General features: G+C 49.7%; 1 protein-coding gene across 1 annotated transcript in view; it reads left to right on the top strand.

Moving 5' to 3' along the window:
• The window catches only part of ehmt2 (euchromatic histone-lysine N-methyltransferase 2), a 65,892-nt gene extending 50,325 nt beyond the window's left edge, over positions 1 to 15,567 (top strand). The window contains 7 exon segments of the mRNA XM_067973851.1: positions 2,545 to 2,689; positions 4,456 to 4,533; positions 4,714 to 4,829; positions 6,683 to 6,769; positions 8,216 to 8,294; positions 9,052 to 9,227; positions 11,620 to 15,567. Coding sequence (XP_067829952.1) covers positions 2,545 to 2,689; positions 4,456 to 4,533; positions 4,714 to 4,829; positions 6,683 to 6,769; positions 8,216 to 8,294; positions 9,052 to 9,227; positions 11,620 to 11,800 — 862 coding nt within the window. The 3' untranslated portion in view covers positions 11,801 to 15,567.
• Positions 15,568 to 18,146: the final 2,579 nt, after the last annotated feature.

Raw genomic sequence — 18,146 nt, 5'->3', positions numbered from 1 at the left:
GGGAACTCTCTTGTATCCATTTAAGAGAGCTGATCTAGGGTGTAATGTGTGTTGTGTGGATCTCTGTGAATAAAGGCTTGGAAGCAACTGAAGACCAGGCTCTTGCAGTCTGTCCTTCACCACCAGGCTATCCAGTTTATAACATCTGTGCTGAAGTTTTGGGGCTCGGATATTGGGCGGGGGGGGGGAGGCTGGGAACACAGGCATACAAAGAATGTTCCGGCAGGGAGTATTCTGGGATGCTGAGCTTGAGGGCTGGCCTTTGTGGCACTAACTTATAAGAGCTGATTGCATTTAAAAGAGCAAGATTATCAAAAAAAACATTTGGGTGTGTTAGTGTAGAATCCCTGTACTCCGCCCAACGATGTAACTTAACTGCAACCTTGGTACGATCTAATACGGCCTCGGGACATCCCAAAGCGCTTTACAACCAATGAAGTACTGTTTTTTTTTGAAGTGTAGTCACTGTTGTAATGTAGGAAACGCGGCAGCCAATTTGTGCACAGCAAGATCCCACAAACAGCAATGAGATAAATGACTAGATAATCAGTTTTTAGTGATGTTGGTTGAGGGATAAATATTGGTCCAGGACACCGGGGAGAACCCCCCACCCCCCCGCTCTTCTTCAGAACAGTGGCCACGGGATCATTTACGTCCGTCCGAGAGGACAGACGGGTCCTCGGTTTAATGTCTCACCCGAAAGAGGGAGCCTCCGACAGTGTGGCGCTCGCTCAGTGCCGCACCGGGAGTGTCGGCCTGGATTACGTGCTCGAGTCTCTGGAGCGGGGACTTGAACCCAGGACCTCCTGACTCGAGAGTGCTACCCACTGAGCCACACGGGCTGACACTTGTGACGTTGTCACTCTCTGCACCAGCCACCTGGGAGTTTGCCTCGTGTGGTTTCCTGCACTCGTTGCAGTTCTGTGCGTCGCGCCCGCTGTGACCTGGATTGAAACTGCCCAAAAAAACCTGTTTCCCAGCGAGCTGCTGAATCCAGGCATCTCGTTGTGAGCAGTTGCCAAGCAGAAACCAGACACATCCCCAAACGAATGTCGGGCCCCTTAGATGTGGTTAGAATATCCTTTGTTTCAGTGCATCTCCAGAGGAATTTGAATGGCGTACACCTGAAGCTGGCTTTCTGGTGGACAACAGTCACATTAGAAGCAGCAAATGTGTTTCAAAGATCACTTTTATTTCAAGAGTTAGCGCAGAAGAGAGGAATTGAAATTTAGAAGCTTGGTCAGACCACACTTGAAGTACTGTGAACAGTTCTGGTCTCCAAGTTACAACAAGGATATAGAGGCACTGGAGAAGGTGCAAAAAAGATTTACTAGGATGATAATAGAACTGAGAGGTTATAATTATCAGGAAAGACTGATCAGGCTGGGGCTCTTTTCTCTAGAAAAGAGAAGGCTGAGAGGTGACCTGATAGAGGTCTTTAAAATTATGAAAGGGTTCGATAGGGTAGACGTAGAGAAGATGTTTCCACTTGTGGGGGAGACCAGAACTAAGGGCCATAAATATAAGATAGTCACTAATAAATCCAATAGGGAATTCAGGAGAAACTTCTTTACCCAGAGAGTGGTGAGAATGTGGAACTCGCTCCCACAAGGAGTAGTGGAGATGAATAATATAGATGCATGCTACATGAGGGAGAAAGGGATAGACGGTTATGCTGATAGGGTGAGATGAAGTAGGGAAGGAGGAGGCTCATGTGGAGAATAAACACGGCATGGACCAGTTGGGCTGAATGGCCTGTTTCTGTGCTGTAAAATTCGATGTAATTCTAGAAGCATCTCTGTTGTTTTGACATTGACGGGATTAGCGATTTCTGTAAATATAGTGTTTGCATGGAGTGCTGATATTGTTGGTCTGTAGCCTAAGCTGCAGTATATCTGATACAGTATATATTCAACTGTCTTGTAAAGTTGAGCAGATCACCTGATCCGTCCAGTAAGTCAGGGCACAGTAACGGGAGCTCTCTGTTTGACTCCTGGTCTCGCTAGGTATTGGACACACACAGCCTTGTAAGGGAGTGAGATCTTCTATCAGCTGTGGCCGTTCGTGCTGAACCTATCCACGTAAAAAAAACCAAAACATAACACACGTGTATACTGGAGTCTCACTCAGTTTTGAGCTCTGTAAATACAGCTCGCTCGATGGATCAGCAAGTCTTTGCAATCAATAACTGAACTGTAGACAAAAATAAGCGACTCTCCCCTCCCTGTCCAGACCCCAGTTTGCACTAAGTTAACTGATCTGGGCGGCAGAAAAGAAAGAACTCGCATTTATATAGCGCCTTTCACCACCTCTGCACATCCCAAAGCGCTTTACAGCCAATTAGGTACTTGTGTAGTCACTGTTGTAATGTAGGAAATGCGGCAGCCAATTTGCGCACAGCAAGCTCCCGCAAACAGCAATGAGATAATGACCAGGCAGTTGGTATTTGGATTGATAAGGGGAGACTAATAAAATTTGCTGGAGTCTTTGTTAATGTCATGGTGGAGTCGCAGCTCACCATATCTGGGTCACTCTCTTTCTCAGAGACATTGCCAGAGGATATGAAAATGTCCCCATACCGTGTGTGAACTCGGTGGACGCGGAAAGCTCCCCAGAGGATTACAAGTACATCTCTGAGAACTGCGAGACATCCACGATGAATATCGATAGAAACATCACACACTTGCAGGTAATTGGATCCAACAAACGTGGGGATGAGCCGTTAATCCCAAACTCCTGGCCGGCCTCCCATCTGCCACCCTCCGTAAACTTGAGCTCATCGAAAACTCTGCTGCCCGTATCCTAACTCGCACCAAGTCCCGTTCACCCATCACCCCACTGTGCTTGCTGACCCACATTGGCTCCCGGTCCGGGAACACTTCAGATTTAAAATCCTCATCCTTGTTTTCAAATCCCTCCCTGGCCTCGCCCCCTCCCTATCTCTGCAACCTCCTCCAGCCCTACGACCCTCCGAGATCTCTGTGTTCCTCTAATTCTGGCCTCTTGCGCATCCCCCACTTCCTTCACCCCACCATTGGTGGCCGTGCCTTCAACCGCCTAGGCCCTAAGCTCTGGAATTCCCTCCCTAAACCTCTCCGTCTCTCTACCTCTGTCTCCTCCTTTAGACGCTAGTTAAAACCTGCCTCTTTGACCAAGCTTTTGTTCACCTGTCTTAACATCTCCCTCTTTGTCTCGGTGTCGATTTTTGTCTGATTTACGCTCCTGTGAAGCACATTGGGACGTTTTACTACATTAAAGGCACTGTATAATGGAAGATGTCGTAGCTGATCCCTAAGGAAAGCGATTTACAAGGAATTCAGTGGAAGAAGTTCTGCCATGAGCAGCAGTCTGACTGTGGAATGTACTACCACTTGTTATGCCTTGCTGGTTTGCTCTGTAACCCATACGTTTGTATGTATCCTGTGAAATGAATTTCAATTTTCTTTTTAAGCTTTCGTAATGTTGAAAGAAAGTTTTGTACTATTCCTGAATTATCTTTTTATTAAAAAGTTATTCGGGCACATTTCCTGTCCACAAACCTTATTTCCTGTTGTCACAATTTTTGGTCACACATTTTGTGATAACATTTAACACTCTAAGCAATATCAACACTTCCCTTTTAATTTTGTTATGTCAACCGTCACAGTGTAGTTGCAGGCTCTGACCACTAGATGGCGCTCTGGAGCGAGTCTTGGAAGTCTTTCTCCAATTCCGTTGCGTGTGTGTGTATATATATCTCATAGAATCATACAGCAAAGAAGGAAGCTATTCAGTCCATCGTGCCTGTGCTGGCTCTCTGAAAGAGCAATCCCATGAGTCCCGCTCCCCTGCTCTTTCCCCATAGCCCTGCAAATTTCTCCTTTTCAAGTATTTATCCAGTTCCCTTTTGAAAGTTACTATTGAATCTGCTTCCACCGCCCTTTCAGGCAGTGCATTCCAGATCATCACAACTCACCGCGTAAAAGAAAAGTTCTCCTCATCTCCCCTCTGGTTCTTTTGCCGATCACCTTAAATCCGTGTCTTCTGGTTACCGACCCTCCTGCCACTGGAAACAGTTTGTCCTCATTTACTCTATCAAAACCCCTCGTCATTTTGAACACCTCTATAAAATCTCCCCATAACCTTCTCTGCTCGAAGGAGAATAACCCCAGCTTCTCCAGTCTCTCCAGTAAGAATAGATTAATGTTTCGGTTGTAGAACTGGTTTGTCAGTTTGATGAAATATTAACTGATCTTTCTCTTTCGGTCACTGTAGGACCTGCTGAGTATCTGCAGCATTTTCATTTTGATTTCAGATTTCCACCTTTCACAGCTTGTATTTTATTATCATTAATTTTTAAGGTGCATCTTAAGGCTGATGTTCAAAATATTGATTACCTGCGAGTTACCTTCCAGGAGGTGCTGCCTAAAATCTGCTGTTTCATCAGGTCTTACCCTTGTTTTGTTTCCTCTGCAGCACTGTACCTGTCTGGATGACTGTTCTTCCAGTAACTGTCTGTGCGGACAGCTCAGCATACGATGCTGGTACGACAAGGTAAAGTGCTGCCTGGCTGCGATATTCCTTTAAGTGCACAGGTACCCCTTTAAAAGTGGCTGCCCTCTGACCTCCGAATTCGTGAGGGCCACGAAACAAAATGACGTGTAGAAAGATAATGATGATGTAAAGTCCAAGTCTGCCTCGGTGCTAACCGTCGCCCTCTTTTCCCCCGGGTAGGATGGACGGCTTTTACAAGAATTCAACAAGATCGAGCCGCCTCTGATCTTCGAGTGCAATCAGGCGTGCTCGTGCTGGAGGTCATGCAAGAACCGAGTGGTCCAAAGTGGAATCAAGTAAGAGGTGGCCGTTGAGGGGTGGGGCATAGAGATTAGATCATCTACCACTGTTCCCCTTTACCCCATCGGAGTCCATTGTATCCCCCTGGTGTGATATCATACTCATGGATGTGGTGCAAGGGAAACTCCTCTCCAGATTTCTCAAATCTGAGGAGGAGGGATCATTTTCTCCTCATCCCATTTTTTATTTTTTTTGCATATTTCCTGAACTTTTTTTAAGCCCTTTTGAAGAGTTCTTCCCCACCCTCCCCTTCCTGTGACTTTATGTGTGGAATGTGCAGCACCCAGTGTGTGCGAGTCAACCTTACAGAATCAGTTCCCCCGCCTGTGCTGAATTAGCCCATCCAGTCCGGCCTGATACTGGACATGTCACTGGACTAGGAAGTGGGGCACAATCAGCCAGGATATCGCTCCCTGATCACTGTCCCCAGAGACCCCCGTCCTTCACCCCACACCCTCCTCCCAGCTTTTTGGAAATTACATGTGAGGACAGTAATGCCTGGCTGCGATGCCCTCCAGAGTCGAGCAGCCTGCCGACACTTGCTGTCTCGACTTCTGTATAAAGAATGGCTACATGCGAGAGGCGTCGGTGGTGACCGTGTCCCAGTGAGAATACAGGAGAGGAGGGGGGAGACGTTGGGGAGGGGGGAGACGTTGGGGAGGGGGGAGACGTTGGGGAGGGGGGAGACGTTGGGGAGGGGGGAGACGTTGGGGAGGGGGGAGACGTTGGGGAGGGGGGAGACGTTGGGGAGGGGGGAGACGTTGGGGAGGGGGGAGACGTTGGGGAGGGGGGAGACGTTGGGGAGGGGGGAGACGTTGGGGAGGGGGGAGACGTTGGGGAGGGGGGAGACGTTGGGGAGGGGGGAGACGTTGGGGAGGGGGGAGACGTTGGGGAGGGGGGAGACGTTGGGGAGGGGGGAGACGTTGGGGAGGGGGGAGACGTTGGGGAGGGGGGAGACGTTGGGGAGGGGGGAGACGTTGGGGAGGGGAGGGAGGGGAGGATGGGGGGGAGGGAGGGGAGGATGGGGGGGGGAGGGAGGGGAGGGAGAGAGGAGGGGGGAGACGTTGAGGGGGAGACGTGGTGGGGGAGGAGGGGGAGACGTTGAGGGGAGACGTTGGTGGGGGAGGAGGGGGAGGAGGGGGAGACGTTGAGGGGGAGACGTTGGTGGGGGAGGAGGGGGGAGACGTTGAGGGGGAGACGTTGAGGGGGAGACGTTGGTGGGGGAGGAGGGGGGAGACGTTGGTGGGGGAGGAGGGGGGAGACGTTGAGGGGAGACGTTGGTTTGGGGGGGAGGGAGGAGAGGAGGGGGGAGACGTTGGTTTGGGGGGGAGGGAGGAGAGGAGGGGGGAGACGTTGGTTTGGGGGGGAGGGAGGAGAGGAGGGGGGAGACGTTGGTTGGGGGGGGAGGGAGGAGAGGAGGGGGGAGACGTTGGTGTGAGAGGAGGGGGGAGACGGTGGGGGGGGAGGGAGGAGAGGAGGAGGAGGGGGGAGGGAGGAGAGGAGGGGGGAGACGTTGGGGAGGGAGGAGAGGAGGGGGGAGACGTTGGGGAGGGAGGAGAGGAGGGGGGAGACGTTGGGGAGGGAGGAGAGGAGGGGGGAGACGTTGGGGAGGGAGGAGAGGAGTGGGGAGACGTTGGGGAGGGAGGAGAGGAGGGGGGAGACGTTGGGGAGGGGGGAAAGCTTTGACTTATTGCTGAACTAAATTTCGTACATTGCAAAAGAAAATACTTTAGTGTCCTCCTATGATATACTTCGGGGATGGATGCAACTGTTTTAGTGCCTGTGAATTGTGCTGATTTTTTAAAAAATAGTTTCCTAATTTGATTATTCTCTCGTTTTTGCTCGAAAGAGTTCGGTTACAACTTTACCGCACAGAGAAGATGGGCTGGGGAGTGCGAGCGCTGCAGGATATTCCCCAGGGAACCTTCATCTGCGAGTAAGTATTGAGGGCAGGGTGTCAGTGGCGGGAATGTTTAGTGCCGGGAATGTTTAGTGCCAGGTATTTTAGCACCGATTTTTATGATGCACCTGGTCTGAAGGTGAAGTTCCGGGCCGAGAGGAAATTTGAGTTAATGGGTGTAAAGGTCGGGCGGGGTTTAAAACGGGCGTCGGACTTGAACCCTTCCCCTTCCACCGGGCGGGTTAGGTTAAAGTTACCTCCTCCCCCCCCCCCCGAGTTTGACTGATTTTAATTTTCAGCTCGACCTGTGAAGGATTGTAATCAGTCTTGAATTGATTCAAAGCTGTCCAATCTCTAATGTCTTCCAGTTCTGACGAAAGGTCTTCGACCTGAAACGTTAACCCTGTTTCTCTCTCCACAGACGCTGCCTGATCTGCTGAGTGTTTCCAGCATTTTCTCTTTTTATTTCAGATTTCCAGCATCCGCAGTATTTTGCTTTGCGAATTTCTTTCAGCTGTCCCATTCTAGGTTCCCCTTTTTCTTTGATCCCTAGTCTTTGTAGCACCTTTACCACTGACCCCGACCCTGACCCTGTCCCAGCCACTGACCCCGACCCTAACCTCTGACCCTATCTGCAGCAGCTCTCGGGTGAAGTGTTTCCCCCTGGACTAGGGATTAGGATGGGTGGCCTTCTCTCTTTGTCTCTCTGTCTCTGTCTCTGTGTCTCTCTCTCTCTTTCTCTGTGTGTCTCTCTCTCTCTTTCTCTGTGTGTCTCTCTCTCTCTTTCTCTGTGTGTCTCTCTCTCTCTTTCTCTGTGTCTCTCTCTCTCTCTCTTTCTCTGTGTGTCTCTCTCTCTCTCTCTTTCTCTGTGTGTCTCTCTCTCTCTCTCTTTCTCTGTGTTTCTCTCTCTCTCTTTCTCTGTGTGTCTCTCTCTCTCTCTTTCTCTGTGTGTCTCTCTCTCTCTCTTTCTCTGTGTGTCTCTCTCTCTCTCTTTCTCTGTGTCTCTCTCTCTCTCTTTCTCTGTGTCTCTCTCTCTCTTTCTCTGTGTGTCTCTCTCTCTCTCTTTCTCTGTGTGTCTCTCTCTCTCTCTTTCTCTGTGTGTGTGTCTCTCTCTCTTTGTGTGTGTGTCTCTCTCTCTTTCTCTGTGTGTGTGTCTCTCTCTCTTTCTCTGTGTGTGTGTCTCTCTCTCTTTCTCTGTGTGTGTGTCTCTCTCTCTTTGTGTGTGTGTGTCTCTCTCTCTTTCTCTGTGTGTGTGTCTCTCTCTCTTTCTCTGTGTGTGTGTCTCTCTCTCTTTCTCTGTGTGTGTGTCTCTCTCTCCCTGTGTGTGTGTGTGTCTCTCTCTCCCCCACTCTCTCTCTCCCCCACTCTCTCTCTCCCCCACTCTCTCTCTCCCCCACTCTCTCTCTCCCCCACTCTCTCTCTCCCCCACTCTCTCTCTCCCATCAAAGGCCGCAGTTTGTAATAGTTTCCTCTGTGATTCAGGTACGTGGGCGAGATTATTTCAGACGCAGAGGCTGATGTCCGAGAAGATGACTCCTACCTCTTCGACCTGGATAACAAGGTAACCCTTCCCGGTTAGTGCAGACATGGACTGGTGAGTGGAGGCTGAGGAGCTGCTGGTTGATGAGATGGGAAGTTGTCAGAGTTAATTCTCCAGTGTCACCCCTCCCCACCTCTCCTCAAACCCAGTACTAGTTCTCCTCCCACCATCTCAACTAAGATCCACTAACTGAGTGTAGATCAGAGATACAACTTAGGACCTACCCTGTCTGTAGGGCTCAGTATAACCCTCGGTGGGAGGAGTCTCCAAGAATTAAAGATTAATCTCCTGGACACTGCTGCCAGCAGAGCACCCGGGAGAAAAAATCATAGGGGGGGCGTTATAATCAATTTGAAGACTTCTGTTAATTAATTATAAAATTATTAGAGATGGGGGGAGAACAGAAAAAGGGCTGTTTGACCGGGTGAGGCAGTTGGAGGCAGGAGGGTCATGTTAAAAATTGGACGGCCGCATGGTGAAGGATAATATGCTGCACCTGGTCTTCAGTTGCTTCCAAGCCTTTATTTACAGAGATTCCCCTGACGCGCACACACCACACCCTGGATCAGCTCTCTTATAAATGAATACAAGAGAGTTCCCAATTAATACGCACCGCCTGAATACAATTAACACTAATTGATATAAATCACATGGATACAATTAACAGGTCATGTGTTGAAACCGCCAGGAATACGTCCAGTCTTTACTAACTTGGACTCGCCGAGGTGTTGGGTTTATTGTTTGAGCTGCTGTTTGAGTCCCTCCTGTTGTGTTCCAGGACGGGGAGGTGTATTGCATCGACGCCCGTTACTACGGCAACGTGAGCCGCTTCATCAACCACCTGTGCGACCCGAACATCATCCCCGTCCGCGTCTTCATGCTGCACCAGGACCTGCGGTTCCCGAGAATCGCGTTCTTCAGCAGCCGGGACATCAAGACCGGCGAGGAGCTCGGGTAGGTGGCTGACCCGGGGGTGGGGGAGGTGGGGTGAGGGGAGGGAGGGGGCACGGGGAGGGAGGGTGGGGCTTGCGCGGCAGAGCATGTTAGTAACAACAGCAACAAGAGCCTGCGTTTATATAGCGCCTCTCACCTCCCTATATCTGTGACCTTCTCCAGCCCTACAAACCCTCCGAGATCTCTGCGCTCCTCCCAGTTCTCCACCGTTGGCGGCCGTGCCTTCAGCCGCCTAGACGCCATGCTCTGGAATTCCCTCCCTAAACCTCTCCGCCTCTCTCTCTCTCCTCCTTTAAGATGCTCCTTAAAACCTACCTCTTTGACCAAGCTTTTGGTCACCTGTCCTGATATGTGGCTCGGTGTGAAATTTTGTCTCCTTTGCGCTCCTGTGAAGCGCCTTGGGACGTTTTACTACATTAAAGGCGCTGTATAAATGCAAGTTGTTGTTGTTGTGATAAAAGATCCCCAGGAGCGTAAATCAGACAAAATTTTACACCAGGCCACGTAAGGAGATATTGGGACAGGCGACCAAAAGCTTGGTTAAAGAAGGCAAGTTTTAAGGAGCGCCTTAAAGGAGGAGAGAGAGGCGGAGAGGTTTAGGGAGGGAATTCCAGAGCTTAGGGCCCAGGCAGCTGAAGGCCCGGCCGCCAGTGGTGGAGCGATGGGAATCGGGGGATGTGCCAGAGGCCAGCCGTTTCTCGTTGGGTCACCGGGGCCGTGTTATTCCGATCCAGTCAAGATAAGGGAGGGTGGCATGGCTGCACCTTATGTTGGTGCTGGGCATGATTCGGGGTTGGCATCCCGATTATCCTTTTGCTCCACTCCCAGCTCCTCTCAGACGCGCTCCTGATTTTTTTCACCTCTCAGTCGAAGAATGATTTCCATTGAGGGGCCCGAGTGGAAGTGACTCCATAGTGCAGGGGCACCACCAAGGGGTTTTGGGTTGTGAAAGGTTGTTTTGGAAAGGGGAGACCGAGGCTGAGGAGTTCCACAGCTTGGAGACTCTTAAAACACACCCATCTTGTTCCAGTCTCTGGGACAACAAATTGGATTTATATGGCGCCTTTAACGTACTTTAGTCCCGCACTTAGTACAGCAATGGCTTTCTGCAAGTGCCTTGACACCTGGCTGACCAGAAAACAAAAAGGCTGTGGGCGAGGGTTGATGAAGAAAAGCCTGAGTAGCAGATGCGTTGCTTTACTTCCGGTTGAGTCTGTTTTGATTGTTGCGAAAGACTTGCGCTCGTTTTATTCATTTTATCGTTTCCCACCTCTCCGTGCCTCGCCTGCACTCATCAGAACTTCCAGGATTGTGAAGCACGAGGATTGATTGTGTGCCCGAGCTCTCTCTGGTTCCGCGGGCTGGGACACCTGCTAATGACCCACCCAGTCCTTTACCCGTCCACAGTTTTCTCTCCCCTGAAGTCTTTGGGCGCAGTTCCCAAGTCAGGTGGGAACCCCCCCACACAATCCCCGCTTCAGTTGTTTGCTCAAAATAAGAAATAGGAGCAGGAGAAGGCCATTCGGCCCCTCGAGCCTGCTCCGCCATTCAATCAGATCATGGCTGATCTTCAACCCCAACTCCACATCCCCGCCCGATCCCCGTATCCCATGATTATGGGAATTAAGTCGGGTTAGTGTCCACCGATGAGCCTCGACAGTGGGTGTCAACCGGCTATTGGACTGTGGGAGGCAGCGGTCAATCCTGGCGCCCCAGCGGGGATCGCTGATTCGGCACAGTAACAAGGGGCTGGAATAAGGACCTTCCTGGGCCTGTCGGGCCCAGTCCCACACCTAGTCCCGTTTAACGTGTTTAACATTGAGCCATCGAGGATCCGTGATTCTTTTCTCGGTGCGGAAAGATTCACCGGAATGATACCGGGGCTAAAAGGGTTAAATTACGAGGACAGGTTACACAGACTAGGCTTGTATTCCCTCGAGGGGTGATCTAATCGAGGTGTTTAGGATGATTAAAGGATTTGATGGGGTAGAAAGAGAGAAACTATTTCCTCTGGTGGGGAGAGTCCAGAACAAGGGGGGCATAACCTTAAAATTAGAGCTCGGCCGTTCAGGGGTGATGTCAGGAAGCGTTTCTTCACACAAAGGGGAGTGGAAATCTGGAACTCTCTCCCCCCAAACAGCTGTTGAGGCAAAACTGAGATTGATGGGTTTTTGTTGGGTAAGGGTATTAAAGGATATGGAACCAAGGTGGGTAGATGGAGTTAAGATACAGATCAGCCATGATCTAATTGAATGGCGGAACAGGCTCGAGGGGCTGAATGGCCTCCAACCTGTTCCTAATGTTCCTTTTCAGAAAAACGTGAGTTCACACCGAGAGCCTTGAGATTATTGACTGTCGGTAAAAAGCATTTTTTTTTCACTTCCTCTTCCAGCTTTGATTACGGCGACCGTTTCTGGGACATCAAGTGCAAGTATTTCACCTGCCAGTGTGGTTCGGAAAAGTGCAAGCATTCGGCGGAAGCCATCGCGCTGGAACACAGCCGACTGGCCAGGCTCGAGGCCTACCAGGACACCGTGCCTGAAGCCAGCCTGACTATATTAGGACCCTCGTGAGACCCTCCGACCCACGCCTTTCTCTCTCTCTCCCACCCCCCCCGCCCGCCCCTCCCCTTCTCTCTCTCGTTGAATTATTTCAGTCAGAACACTATAGCGTTGCGATAAACGACCAGGCACGACACACAACCCCCACCCACCGCCCCCCCCCCCCCCCCCCCTTCAATTTCTCCGGCACGAGAAACAAATCTCTCGCGGTGGAGAAGTCGGCCTTGTTGGGGGGTGGGTTTTTTATTTCCGTGGCGAACTCGCAGCTGAAACGGTGAGGGTTTCATTTTTTGTTTATCGTCATTTTTCCAACCGAAGGGCCGACAGGTTTTTGTTTTGAAGCCAGGTGGCGGATTTGCCCAGGATCCTACATCTTGTAGGAGGCATGTCCTGTATTGGTGGTTTTATATATTAGTACCCCACCTCTTCCCTGAGCTTGAGAACTTTTGCTGCCTTGAGAATGTCCCAGTTGAGGCCAGAATTGTATGCAAGAAAAGAACAGGTCTGTTCTCGCACCCCCTCCTATCGAAGAAGTATTGATGTAGGATTATTATTTTTTTTTTGTCCTGTGTCTTAAACTGTGAGTTTTTTGTTTTTGTTTTTTTAATTATTATTAATAGTCGAGAAGGGTGTTCGAAACAAATATTTAAAGTCAAATTGCAGGAGAGGTCCGGGAGGGGCTTTAATACCTGGGATGTGTTGGAACTGGTTGCCATTCTGAGTCAAGCTTCTGCTCGGGTTTGGTTTAATCTGAAACACGTCAGGGAAATGTCGAGGGTGGGCTGACCACAGACGGTTCCCCAGGGAGGGGAGGGGGGCAGGGGGGAGCATCGAACGATGCTGTGAACGCCTTGAGACCCAGCCCTGCGTTAATACAGTGCAGTATCGGGTCGCTGAAATCAACTGCACACTTTCTGTCCCCGTCTCTGAGAAGCCCTGCTGTGTTTCCCTTGTGTTTTACCCGGCTGCCTCGCTCCCGAACTTGGGGGAACGATGGGATCCTGCACCAGCTGGCGACTGTCTTCACTCTCGGGCACTCACCTTCTGCCGGTGTAATCTGGAACCATTCATTCAGGGGCAGGAGAGGAAGTCGTGCAGTTTCAACAAGTTTCAGACTTGTGTAAAGTTTAACTCTCGGAGGGTTTTTGGGAGGGGAGGTGAAGCTTCTCTCTCTCGCCCCCTCCCCTCCCAAAAAGAAAAATCCCGTGAGAGAGAGAGAGGGTGTGGAGTGGGTGTTTCCTCGGTTTTGGTGGTCGGTGTTTCTCGGTGGCCTCCGTCAGACTGGGAGTATAAAGCACCATGAGGGGCGATGTCCGGAGACGACACTGTCTTAAGCCAAGGGCAGCGGTCGTTGTCGAGTCGTGCTGAAGCTGACTGCCACACTGCCGATTTTGGGTTTTCAATCCAGGTTTTTTGCTGTTCAGACTCCCTGCAGCCAAGCGGTCCCCCACCAAGGCAGCTATGCTCTCTCCCTGGCCACCGCCATATCAGTAGGCTAATCCCATTCGAGTGCCGCACTCTGTTTATCGGCATTGGTCGCCTCTGACCTGTTGGGTGTAGTAGAATTTTTTTTTTTTTCTCCCCACCCCCAGAAGGCAGGTGAGGTGGGTCAGGTTCCACGTGTGCTGATAGCTCGGCCGATCCTTCCTTCGTCCTGCGCTGGGAGGGCTATTCGACCATTAGGCGGCATCGCGGCCAAGCCCGACCCCCTACCCAACATACACACTGCCGCGATCCTAAGCTCATGTACCCTATGTGCTCATTTTACGATCTTAAGCTCTGCCTCTCGATCAGTGTTTCTCGAGCCCAATTTAACGTTGACACTTTAAGAACTTGGGTGCTTCATTGTAAAGGCTATTTCAACCAGCCACTTCTATGATTGACCTGTATTATAATTCTTTTTATACTGTATGTTACCTTAGAAACTCATTGTTATATAGTTTTGACTTTTGAGGGGCTGTGTTCGTGCACCGAGCACAGGCCCATAGTGGGACCTGTTCATGTTCTATTGTAAAACCAATGAACCTTGCCTTCCTTAAATGTCTCTCCGTTTTGGGATGATCTAGGTGTAACCGTACGAGACTCGGATGCAGGAACGGGTGAGTGCAGAGAATGTCGGGGGAGGAGGCCTCTGGGCTAGCTATGATGTTTCAAGCAATACCGGTCGGGATGGATAAGACTTGGCCCCGGAGCAGGGGATGTGACGGGACAGGCCCCAGCCCGCAGGCCCAGGTCCCAACTTCAGGTCCCCATCTCCAGAGACAGGCAGGAGTTTCTGCGCAGTGAGGCTACTTTGCAGATAGTCCACATTAGGAGAGGCAAGTGCGGTCAGTGAGACAGGAATGAATTGCTGGCCAGGTGACTTCCCCCAAGGGGCGTCCCTCGGCCTCACGATGGGAGGTACTTGTGCCCTGCTCTTGGTGACTGTGTTTAAAACGGTTTTTCCCCTTTCTTTGGTCTTTTTTTTCTTTCATTCTCCTTCTCCTCAAGCACTGGGCTCCTGCCGAGGTATCGGTTCACCAGGCCCTCTGTTACCTAGTGTGAGCCAATCAGTATCAGTGAGCTATCCAACCGTAAGCTGCATCACAGCCTCTCCCGTTACCGGCCTAGCCTGACATTCACGCGCTCTGTTCCGGCGGGGGCTCACTGGACAGCGATCAGGGATGGATACGTCTAACCATGATTCTGTCTTTTTCTCCCCTCCCCTCCCCTACAGTGTTCGCTTCGGCTCAGTGATAGCTCTCTCGCCTCTGACTCAGCAGGTCGTGGGTTTGAGTCCCACTCCAGAGACTTGAGCCCTTAATTCAGGCTGACAACACCCAGTGCAGTACTGAGGGAGGTGCTGCACTGTCGGAGGTGCCGTCTTTCAGATGAGACGTTAAACCGAGGCCCCGTCTGCCCTCAGGTGGATATAAAAGATCCTATGGCACTATTTCAAAGAAGAGCAGGGGAATCCTGGGCCAATATTTATCCATACAACCAATATCACTTTAAAAAAAAAGATTATCTGGTAATTTATCTCATTGCTGTTGGTGGGATCTTGCTGTGCGCAAATTGGCTGCCGCGTTTCCCTACATTACAACAGTAACTGCACTTCAAATTTTTTTTAAAGCGCTTTGGGACGTCCTGAGGTGGTGAAAGGCACTTTATAAAATCCGAGTCCTTTCCTTTCCTCCCCAGGGACACTCAGAAACGCTCCCACCCCCGCCCTGCGTGAGATTGGCTAAATCGGCACAGGTCAAGGATCGAACCGATGATGTTCCTGTTCCGTGTGGCTCAATTGTACGTTCTTTTCAAACTGAAAATATCCCCCTATTTTGTTAGTGGTTAAAATGCAGTCCATAGTGTACTTTAAAGAAAAGTGATTTTTTTTTTTAAACCAAGTATTGGGTAGAGAGTGACCTGAACTGTAATAAACTGTAGACTCTGAAAGCTCCCAACGAGGCTGCTTCATGACACGAGCTGCCCATTTCCCCAGTCCCTACAGTGTCTCGTGGCTGGAAGGTGCATTTTCCCCCATCCTCACGCTTTCTCAGTCTGGTTCAGATCAGATTTCAGACACCACAAGGGATGTGTGTCCCATCAGTGGTGTCTGCGTTTGTTGCAGGTTTGGTCACACCTGTTAGAATGTATTTACTTGTAATGTCCTTAAGGCCCTGGAACGCCCCCCAAAAATGAATCATTTCTTCGTGTTTTTTTAAAAAAAGCACCAGTTCCGATTACCCTTCGGGATTTAGTTTCTGTTTGATACTGTTCATTAAAGGACCATTATACTCGTTTTTTTAAATTGTTCCCTGAATTTATTACGTCACATGCGCACGGTGAATTAATCGCACGTATTGCTTTTGGAAGCATTATGCTGTGATTTCTGACTGGACCGAGTAACTGCAACTGCGTGCGGCTTAGGAACAGAATAATGGATGTCTTACAAGGGGCTTCACGGCAGTGCTTTGGTCAAGCAGAGTTCAGCTATTGCCCTAAATCACAAGACAGATACACTTACAGGTTCTGTGTAAAATAACGGGATGGACTATCAGGAGTAAACGTGAGGATTATCTGCCTAATACTCTGGTAAGCATCTGGATTCAGAAGGGGGAAGACCCTTATATCTGAATGACATAAGGATATAAATGCATTCGTAGAGGTATAAATGCATTAAAAGGTGTCCAGTGAAGAGTGATCAGCATAGTTCCATGTCTTAGGGGACTCGGTTACAAAGAAAGACTCAAACTAACTGTAGGAAAGAGTAGTATAGTTCTCGTACCATCATAGTAGGTACAGCACAGAGATCAGGTGGAAGTAAGCAAGTTATTTAATCTGGTCAGTGAGCAGGGGGCAACTCCAAAATGCAGTTTTAGACACAAATGGGCGACTGCTCACCTTTCCGCCTGGTTCCTTGCATTCCCCCCCGAGTGTCCTGTACCTTTTTAGTTCTACGATGTTCAACTTTTTCCATGGGTGTTCAGTTTGACTGAAATAAGAGAGAGTTTGGAGTCAGCCTGACTATAATTGCATTGTTACCACAATGACCGATGCTGTCAAAACTCCAGGAAAACCTCCATTCACAGCACTTCCTTCCCCCCCTTAGAAAACCATTAAAAGAAAATGCTAAACCAGTACCTTCAAGAAACAACTGAGCCAATACTCTATTGCTTGGAATGTAATGGTAAATTATTTGCATATGACCTTCCAAAGCAGTTTAATGATTTTCCAATTGTTGCACAACGAGGAGGCTGACACATTGAGACCATGAATCTTTTTAGATCTCAATGTGCTGACCATAGTTTCCTGACAAGATTCACCACTTGTGATTTATGATATCATCAAAACCCTTCCATTAGATTATAGCCCTGCAATTACTCCAAGGTATCTATTGTCCTCCACGTGATTGTTTACTTCTGCGCAACGGTATTATTTCTCCACAGACTTTCCGTTTCCTTCATATATTGTAACTAGTTTAGTCGCTTCATTTAAAAAGCCCCCCCTGGTATCTCTGTTGAGGTGCCTGCTTGCTTTGGCTCAGTGGGTAACACTCTCGCCTCTGAATCAGGACTTGAGCACGGAATCTTGGTTGATACTTTGGTGCGGTACTGTACCGTCGGAGGTGCTGTCGTTTGGATAAGACGTTACACCTCTCCGGTGGACGTAAAATATCCCATGGCAGTATTTTGAAGAAGAACAGGGGAGTTCTCCCCAGTGTCCTCACTGACATTTATCTCTCAACCAACATCACTGAAACAGATTATCGGGTCATTTATCTCATTGCTGTTTATGGGACCTATCTGCGTGCGATTTGGTTCCCGACATTACAACAGTGACTACACTTTAAAAGTAATTCATTGGCTGTAAAAGCGCTTTGGGACGTCCTGAGGTTGTGAATGGAGCTATATAAATGCAAGTCTTTTTCAGCTATGTCGAAGGCTGCAGACAAATTGAGAAGGATGAGGGGGGGATATAGTGCATTATGCTCACAGTCATTTGTGACTTTGATAAGGGTCATTTCAGTGCTGTGGCAGGGGCAGAAACCTGATTGGAGAGGTTCAAACATGGAGTAGTGGGAAAGTTGGGCATGGATTTGGGAGACAACACGAGAGGAAAGGGAGGTTGGAGGTGGGGCGGTAGTTTGCAAGGACAGAGGGGTCAAGGGTGGGTTTTTTAAGGAGGGGTGATGAAGGCAGATTTGAAAGGGAGGGAGACAGTACCTGAGGAGAGGGAACTGTTAACAACATCAGCTAACATGGGGGCCAAGAAGGGAAGGTGGCTGGTCAGCAGCTTGGTGTGAATAGAGTCGAGGGAGCAGGAGGTGGGTCTCATGGACAGGATGAGCTCGGAGTCAGGGCATGAGGAGAGACTGGAGAGAAACTAGAGAAAGATGTGAGTTCAGAGCTATGACAGGGGGGAAGCTTGGCTTGGTGGGCAAGGGGAAGGGAGGGATGTGGCAGAGGCAGCTGAATGGATAGTCTCAATTTAGTGACAAAGAAGTCCATGAGCTCCTTGCACTTGTTGGAAGTTAGGGTGGAGGGTTTGTAGTGAAGAGAAGCCGGGGATTATCTTTGCATTCCCGAATGATCCTGGAATAGTGAGCAGTTTTGGCAGAGGAGAGCAGGACCCAATAGTGCTTTATGTGGTCCAGCCCGATCTGCCATTGAATGGCTAAACCAGTTGGTCCACCATTAATGCTCAGGTCTGCATCTCAGGACCCAGGGCGAATGACCAAGGTGAGAGAGGAGAGAGAGTAATGGATTTAATGGGGACAAGGGCATCAAAGGTGGAGGTGAGGGTATGATTGAGCAGATCAGTAGCTGCAGAAATGTTGTGAATGGAGGGCCAAACGCTAGAAAGTTGGGAATTTAAGTGA

Source organism: Heptranchias perlo, chromosome 39 (genome assembly GCF_035084215.1).
Source record: "Heptranchias perlo isolate sHepPer1 chromosome 39, sHepPer1.hap1, whole genome shotgun sequence".
In the NCBI taxonomy this organism is placed as follows: domain Eukaryota; kingdom Metazoa; phylum Chordata; class Chondrichthyes; order Hexanchiformes; family Hexanchidae; genus Heptranchias; species Heptranchias perlo.
This window is presented reverse-complemented; position numbering and strand designations above follow the sequence as displayed.